The following is an 8820-nucleotide window of genomic DNA, read 5'->3' as shown; positions in this document are numbered from 1 at the left end:
AATATAAGAACTGCATTGAATTCCCATCCTTTGCCTATTCCACCTAGTTTTAAGGTACTGTTTTCAGTTTGCATAAATGGTATCAAGAATCGTACTGGCAGAGCACTCTCCATCCATCCATCCATCCATCCATCCATCCATCCATCCATCCATTCACCCATCCATTCGACATGTATTTATTAAGCACCAACTATAGACCTAGCCCACTGTGTTAAGTGCTGAAGTAACTGGAATGAAAATGACAAGACACAGCCCCAGTCTCTTTGGTATGTAAAAATCGAATTGCTTAGATATGTCTTCATTCTTTCCTTCCTGCCATTTCTTCTAGTCAATCTACAAACACTCATCCTGCTCTCTGTGCCTCGCCCTAGCACACTGGTGATATCCTACCCTTCCAGTTGTTCCAGCCTGTGTCTTCGCAATTTAAGATAACATCAATACCAAATAAAGCGCAGGCAGAAAGAAAGCAGGCAGCACTGTCGATGCACTTACCTATCTAGAGGTCACTGTGAAGGGCTCTAAGAGACCCAGTGTAGATCCACACCCTGGATCCCTTCGTGTCCTACCAGCTCCTGCTGGGAGACACAGGGGCTCATGAAGGTGAAGGACACTTGTTCAGGGCTCAGATTACACACTGAAATGCTGGCTCTGATGTAGAGCTACTTAATAAGGAGATCAAATTGCACAGAAAAGACACCTGGCCAGAGCGATTCCTTTCAAATAAATGCTATCGGCAGAAACTAAGACCACATGCTCAAGCTGCAGCTCAAAGGCTGTACATTTGGCAGATCAGAGGCACAGCATCTTGAAATACTTTAATGACTTACATTTAGAGCGCAAGTTCATATTACTCCTGGGATTGTGCTGCATATCCTCTTATTTAAAATGCTATCTAATACTTGAAAAGAGAAACTATATGCCGATCTTAGCCTCATTAACACTGTGAGTTGGTTACAGAAAATTCGGTCATGTCTTTTAGAACTAAAGCCTCTAGAGTCCTGTGTGCATTTTTTCCCCTCAAAGTGTGAGTTGATTATCATTTCCCTTAGGAATCATCACAGTTAAGAGAGAGAAAAATGAAATTAAATGAAGGCTAGCACTTTCCCTCATTCTCTCTTAAAGACACTAGTGAGATTAGCCATCCCTTGGGTTTACTTAACCTTTTTACCATGTTACCTGAAAGGAATCTTTTATACTAAATGTTTATTTCTAACACAAAAATACTTCATCTACTCATTTAATTTCTCACCAGTGTTTTGTGCTTTCCATTTTATAAGGAACTTTAAAGCCTTCGCCCCTTAGAACCTACAATCAAGCTGGAACAAAATCCAGAACAGCCTAATGCAGGGGTGTTATGCTCTGTAGTGATTCCCCACAGATCCCTGGACACCACCTAGGACCACGCCGTAGCTGGCCATCAGGCTTGACCTGCAGGGGCCTCCTTGCCTGCTAGTTTTCTGCACTGTCTGTTATGTGCACAGATGTATAGAATAGTTCTTGATGGGGCACCTAGAGAATCCAAATGCTTCCCTTGCTTCCAAAACTAGGAGCATGTACTATAAAGAACTTTTGATAATCTACCAGAAGAGGAGTAAGGCTAAAAAATGAACAAAATGTTTATTGCTGGCATATGTCATATATCAATATCATGATGCATTACACTTCAATATACTCGTTTTATAAAGGAGGCTTTTGGTGATAAGAACTGAAGCTGTTTATTGCAAGTTTGATTTCAGACTTGGGTGATATTTCACATAAGATCCCCAGCAAGCCTTTTCAAATACAAGCAATTACAAGGAAAAGCTTCTGTTTTGGCTCAGTTAATTTTCTAACCATGCTAATATGTTAATTCAGGATTAGGGAGGAAAACACCATCTATAGAACCACAATGGAGATCTCATTTTTCCATCTGCAAATGCCCATAATTCTTCCAGGGTTTACTTTATGTCTGATCCCTAATAACTTCCTCTTACAGACTTTAAATAGGAAGTACTCTTGCCTGTCTAACAAGCCATTTCCAAATTCCTTTCTTTCCAAATTTCTTTAATGTTTTATTAGGGCTTATGGTTTTCTATAACACTTAAAACCGACTAGTCATTAGCCATTTCTAAAAAGTTTGTACACGAGTATCATTGTGTTGTGATTGCTTAAATTACTTCACCTGAGAGCTTATGTACAGATCTTCACCTCACTTATAAAATGCTGTAAACTCAAATGTAAAAGTGTAGTAAACACACACACACACACACACACACATTTTCATTCTCTCTGTAGACATCTCTCTTGGTAAAGAGCAGGAGCTCTAAAGCCAGGCTTGCTGGGCTGCATCCTAACTTTGTCACTTTCTAGCTTTGTAACCATGAACAGATATGCAATCTCGCTCTGCTTCACCTTTCTCATCTGTGAAATGGGGCTACGAATAGTATCCATGCCATGGAGTTCTTCTGAGACTTAAGTTAGTTAATTAGTGCAAAGCACTTAGATGGTGCCTAGCCTGTAACGTTAGTTATTGGCATACACGTACACAGTCTCCGGCTTCTGTCATTCAAATGTCAATCCTAGTAACATTTCATTAACAAGAATCGTATTTTAATCTTTACTCTTGTCCTTCAACATTCAAATGATCACAAAACTGCATGTTGATGATCCTCATTCCTTTGGGAACCTAAATTTATTCATTATGTTTTATTATTAAAGTACTGAATTCTTGTTTTTGAATATTAATGTACAGTAACCATTTGCTAATGCTCAACCACTGCATTGTACTTGTCCTGTTTTGTAAATCCTCATAATTTAAAATGAATAGTAGTGTTTATTAATGAGATTAACTACCAATTATGGCATATTGACAACACAGCAGATACTGAATAAATGACAACTGTTATAACTTCCATTTTGAAGCAATACTTTCATTTTATTCTCATCTTAACATTCCTTGTGTTAAGCTTCTAAAATCCACAAAAATCATAAGTCATAAAACAAAACTGTAAGAGGGAGGAGGGCCCATGCATTCCACTTATTTTATAAGATACTAGAGGCTCGGTGCACGAAATTTGTGCATTAAGGAGGGGGGAGGGGGTCCCTCAGTCTGGCCTGGGCCCTCTCATAGTCCGGGAGCCCTTGGGGGATGTCCGACTGCTGTGAGGCAAGCCTGGCTCTGGGCTGAGCAGTGCTCCTCCTGTAGGAGTGCACTGACCACCAGGGGGCAGCTCCTGTGTCAAGCATCTGCTCCCTGGTGGTCAGTGTGCATCATAGCAACTGGTCATTCCACCTTTGGGTTGATTTGCATATTAGCCTTTTATTATATAGGATGACCTTCAATGTCCCTGAAAGATTATATATATGGTATATAAGTAACTGGGAAATGGTGAGTCATGGAACTGTGCTTTCTTCAAGATTATAAAACAGATTATAAAAGTCTTTCTGTTTCTCCACATTAGTAGACTAATTTCAGTTCTTCAACTTTCCTGCATTGGTTTCTCTCTCTTACCTTTTTGACACATATCTGCCATTCCTTCCCAAATTTTCTCCAACCTCTCAATGATGGGTAAATCCATGAATGCAAACCAAGCAGCAAAGACTATATGGAAGGATTAGTCCACAGAATCTATGCTTTACCCTGTGTTCTGTATGGCTCCCTGTTACATGCAATTTTTATGAAAGTGCTTCTGGACATGTTTTACTTCCTGTAGATAAATTCTCCTTACCTCCACTTCACACAGTATTGTGGGACTCTTCCCACTGAAATTTCATCTCCAAATTAACTATGTAATGCTGAACATCAATTTGTCTCTTCACAAGTTCAGCAGCCATCTACTTTTGTGGCAGGCCTGAATTTCATGAATATGCATATCCTTTCCTAAGTGCAGAGCACTGTGAAGAATCCACAAGATGCCATGGCCAGGCTGAGAGCACAGCGGTCACTCACACGCAGATGAGTCTGACTGCTCTAGACAGGTAATGCTTTGGCTCCCTCTTGCAATGCTTACACCAGCTCACGGTCAGCACCTCGTACCTGTCCAGCCAGTGTAAGCGGTGCCATCCCGCTGGTCTGCTGACTTCAGGCCTCTCTCCATTTGCTGCAGAAGCTCGCGAATCTTATTGTTCAAGCGCTGTGAGAACTCAGGAGTCAGCTGTAGACATGAAGAGGAAAACAAACATCACAATAAATGGGCCACTTGACTTCTTGCACTGTAGCTATCAAAAATAGGAGGGTACTTTATTTCCACTTAGGCCACATTTTTTCTGCCTGGGAGAACTGGACAATTACAGCAGGTCATCATTCAATGTTATTTCATTGGAACATTGATAAGGGAAAAAAAATCGATTCCTGTTAGGTCCAGTCTGTGTGGTTTGCATGTTCTCCCCACGTCTGTGTGAGTTTTCTCTGTAAACTCCTGTTTCCTCCAACATCCCAAAGACGTGCATGTGAGGGAAGTGGCATCTATATCGTCCCTGTGTGTGTGTGTGTGTGTGTGTGTGTGTGCGCGCGCTCTGTCTTGGATGGAAGGGTATCCTGTCCAGGATGGGTTCGTGCTCTGCTCCCTGTGCTGCCAGGATAGGCTCCCCTGAACCCCGACCTTGAACCTAAGTGGGTTGGAGAAGAATTATCAGACTTTTTATTAATGTATATATAGCTCACAATTATTTCAGTGTTTAGTATTAGAAGTGGTTTGGGTCTTTATTTAGAAGTTTGGTGATGTTTTTGTGACCAGAAATATGCTGTAGCGACTTAACCCTTGTTTATATCACTCAGCCTCTGGTGAAATTGGTTTCCTTATATATTGGTTTGCTTAAAGTCACAGTTAGGACTTACTATGTTTTATTCTTAAACAACAACAACAACAAAGAAACAAAACTTGAAAGTACTACTCAAGGCAGGAAATATAGTTGACCCTTGAACACACAGGTTTGAACTGTGCAGGTCCACCTTTATGTGTTTTTTTTTTCACTTGACTGTGTTGTTCAAGGGGCAACTCCGAGGTTGGGAATCGAGTATGGGGAGGGCTGACTGCAGTTACACTCCGACTTCCGACTGCTTGGGAGGTCGTGTCACTAACCCCCTGCACTGCTCAAGAGTGAACTGTATTCTTGTAACTTCAGTGTTTTACATAAAGGTTTTAATTAAATACTGAAATAGGCCAAAGATAAACTGGCTCACAGTCATTTCTATCTAGTAGAAATCGTCTATTAGTGAAACTAATATTTTTATTATAATAAACATCATTTTATTAAATTAACCACAAATCAGAAGATGTTTGCTGTTTTCAAACCATTGGATTTTTAGTATTTAAGCTGCACCAATGTTAATTCCCTAAAGAAATTGGTTTTGTATTCTAAAAATGAGAATATTTATAAAAATCTATTTATAAAAATAAACATCTTTTAATAGTTCATGGTCTATAATAAGTAATAATTTGCAGGTGGACTGAAGCTCACTAAGGCTGGGGCTTTGGGGTTAGTGACATCCATATGAAGACCCACAGATGCTGGGCAAACTGTGAGACCACAGGATCATTATGTTATTTGTCCTAAAGGCAACGGAAAAGTATTTCAAAAGTTCTGTATACACTGAGTCATGAAGTATCTTAAAAGGTCACTTTAGCCGAAGCCGGTTTGGCTCAGTGGATAGAGCGTCAGCCTGTGGACTGAAGGGTCCCAGGTTCGATTCCAGTCAAGAGCATGTACCTGGGTTGCGGGCACATCCCCAGTGGGGGGTGTGCAGGAGGCAGCTGATCGATGTTTCTCTCTCATCAATGTTTCTAACTCTCTATCTCTCTCCCTTCCTCTCTATAAAAAAATCAATAAAATATATATATATTAAAAAAGGGTCACTTTAATGGGTCCCTCAATAATTTTAGGATTCTGATTCCCAGGCTTGTATTTCACAAAGCAGTCAAATTTCCAAACAATGTTGGGGAACATCACAAGGGTACATTTTATTTCATCATGTAAGAATTGTAAAAACGCTGAAACCAGTTTGGCTCAGTGGATTGAGCGTCGGCTTGCGGACAGGTTCGATTCCGGTCAAGGGCATGTACCTGGGTTGCAGGCACATCCCCAGTAGGAGATGTGCATGAGGCAGCTGATCGATGTTTCTCTCTCATAGATGTTTCTGGCACTCTATCTCTCTCCCTTCCTCTCTGTAAAAAATCAATAAAATATATTATAAAAAAAAATAAATGAAAAAGAAAAGAATTGTAAAAACAAACCTAACTGCTACCTGTTGGCATCATAATCTCATATTCTAAAAAGGACATTGTGACACTGAAAAAAGAAGGCAATATTAATAAGATATTAAGTTTTGCTTCTGAAAATCATCTCTGATAAGGCAAATCAGACTATCCACCACCTCTGGATTATTTATTCGGAAGCACCTGGATGATGTCTTATTTCACACTCTGAAGAAACCACATTGTTTGAAGGACATGCTCCCATTACTTAACAATTTCTGCCAAGAGGTTAAGATTTCAAAAGTCTTGAAAACACATTTAGTAAGGTAAAATATATTTCAATATTAACATAAAAGATCTATAAACCTCAACTAGATAGAAGAGCGCATCTACATGGGAACATGTCATCTTCTGTTCATAAATCATGGGTAATTGATCATCTTGCTTGCCTTACTTTAACGGACCAAGAATAACGAGAATGCCTCAGGAAGAGAAGTTACTTTCTATTTGGCACATAACTGCTCTTAATAAAGGTGACCTGCCTGAGAATATTGATTACTTGAGGCAGACCACAAAATTATTCAAACTCTAGCAATATTTGAAAAAGTCTCTAAAAGCCCCTCCCCCCATTTTTCTGATAGAGGCCAGGAGACAGAGCAGTTCCTTATTAACATGTGTATGTTAACAAAATAAGGCGAACAGATCTCCAGGATCTCATCCTTGGTGTTCAATGTTAAACACTTTTAGAACTTGTATGCTAGTTTCTTTTAGGGATTTGTCCAAAAACCATGTGTTACGTAATAAATTACATTGATATTTTTGGACCTGAGTTTAAATTTATTGATATTTTTTGTCTCCCTTAGAAATAAGGGAGAGAAAGCACATAATTTATAAGTAGCCTAAATAGTGAGCTGCATGTTTCTGAAGTCTGTGTCATTAGTATATTTCCTTAAGTGTTCTTTTTGCCAAGTTGTCATGAAACAGCATGTCTTCCTCCAACAAGACGAGACAAATACTTCAGCTTCAGGATCTGCAGAGCTAGGCAGAATGCAGGTCCAAATTGCCAAAAGGACGCCATCTACCTCAAGGTAATTATAAGCAGCTTTGTTTCGGCAGCTCAGTTTTGGTCTTATAAGAATCAGATTGCCCTAGCCAGTTTGGCTCAATGGATAGAGTGTTGGCCTGCGGACTGAAGGGTCCCAAGTTCAATTCCCACATCACGGGGTTTTAGACTCGATCCCCAGTGGGGTGTGTGCAGGAGGCAGCCAATCAATGATTCTCTCTCATCACTGATGTTTCTATCTCTCTCTCCCTCTTCCTTCCTCTCTGAAATCAATAAAAATATATTTTAAAAAATCAGATTGACTCTAGCTCCATATACACTTTGATACCCTTCTGTCCTACACCTCCTGTCCATCTCTGACCTCCCTCCTCCCAGCATCACTGGCCCAGGTTATACGGATGAGTGCTTTAACGAACAAATCAACAGAACCACATAGAGTTAACTTGACAGATATGAAAAATCTAAGGCCATTATACCACATGTGAAATGCTCTCATATGACTGAGGTTAGAAGAAAGAAACTGGTAAAATGTATATATATATATATATATATATATATAGTGTGTGTGTGCGTGTGCGTGTGCGTGTGCGCGCACTTATCCAATCTAACTCACTCTTAGGATTTCTCAACTAGGTATTTTTTAAAAATATATATATATATTTTATTGATTTTTTACAGAGAGGAAGGGAGAGGGATAGAGAGTTAGAAACATGGATCAGCTGCCTCCTGCACACCCCCTACTGGGGATGTGCTCGCAACCAGAATTGAACCTGGGACCCTTCAGTCGGCCCGACGCTCTATCCACTGAGCCAAACCGGTCAGGGCTCATTGAGGTGGTATTCTCAAAGGGAACTCCATTCTCTCTTCACAGTTTATGTTTCCCCAAAAAGAGAAATCCCAGGCCTCCGGCAACCCATTTGCAGGTTCTCTTCTGCACAGTAGTTTGTGAGCTGCAAACCAATTTAATTTCCTGGCACTTTTCGGCTGTGGGGAACGTCCTACAAAGCGTGGGAACGGTGCAAAGGATGTCAGGCCCGCGTCCCAGATCCGTCCCAGCGCTTTGGGTGTGAAGATGCCTTTACCACACACCCTCCAGTCTCACCATCACTCTGCCCCTCCTTCAGTGCACAGGGCGCCTGTGAAATGCCGCCAGGATGTTGACTTCCCTTTAAAACGCACATAAAAAGGATCAAAAGTGCAAAAGCGCACGGTAGGCTGCACGCCCGCCTAGTTTTGGAATGTAAGATATTAATGACTGAGGTTATTTCCATCATATGAACGATTCCTTACAGATAGTCCACAGGTGAGGGCTCAAACCGTATATTTTAGCATGCACTTTATCTATTTGAGATAGATTTCATGTCGTCATCACCGCATTAGACGTGGTGTTTGTTTTTAAAGGGATGCGCCTCCCTTGCGGGCAAAGCTAAGCTCCTGGCCAAACCCCGGGGCTGGGCTGGAGGAGGGGATGCGGGCGGCGGCGCCCCCGACTCACCCGCCCTTCGGGATCGAAGTAGCCTTCGGCCAGGGACTTGTTATAATCGGCGTAGGGGTTCGGGAAGGCCCTCTGCGCCATGGCGCCGG

At 41.1% G+C, this 8820-nt stretch overlaps 1 protein-coding gene across 2 annotated transcripts in view; it reads right to left on the bottom strand.

Annotated features, from left to right (window-relative positions):
• The window catches only part of LANCL1 (LanC like 1), a 25600-nt gene that overhangs the window by 15421 nt on the left and 1359 nt on the right, over positions 1 to 8820 (bottom strand). The window contains exons 1-3 of one of the 2 annotated variants that reach the window (XM_015558120.1): positions 8732 to 8783; positions 6213 to 6267; positions 4016 to 4133 (exon numbers count right to left, since the gene is read on the bottom strand). In XM_015558120.1, coding sequence (XP_015413606.1) covers positions 4016 to 4076 — 61 coding nt within the window. In that variant the 5' untranslated portion in view covers positions 4077 to 4133; positions 6213 to 6267; positions 8732 to 8783. Of the gene's footprint in view, positions 1 to 4015; positions 4134 to 6212; positions 6268 to 8731 lie in introns of both variants that reach the window. The other variant, XM_006778937.2, reaches the window with a different exon arrangement.

This window comes from Myotis davidii, unplaced genomic scaffold (assembly GCF_000327345.1).
Source record: "Myotis davidii unplaced genomic scaffold, ASM32734v1 scaffold268, whole genome shotgun sequence".
NCBI lineage: Eukaryota > Metazoa > Chordata > Mammalia > Chiroptera > Vespertilionidae > Myotis > Myotis davidii.
This window is presented reverse-complemented; position numbering and strand designations above follow the sequence as displayed.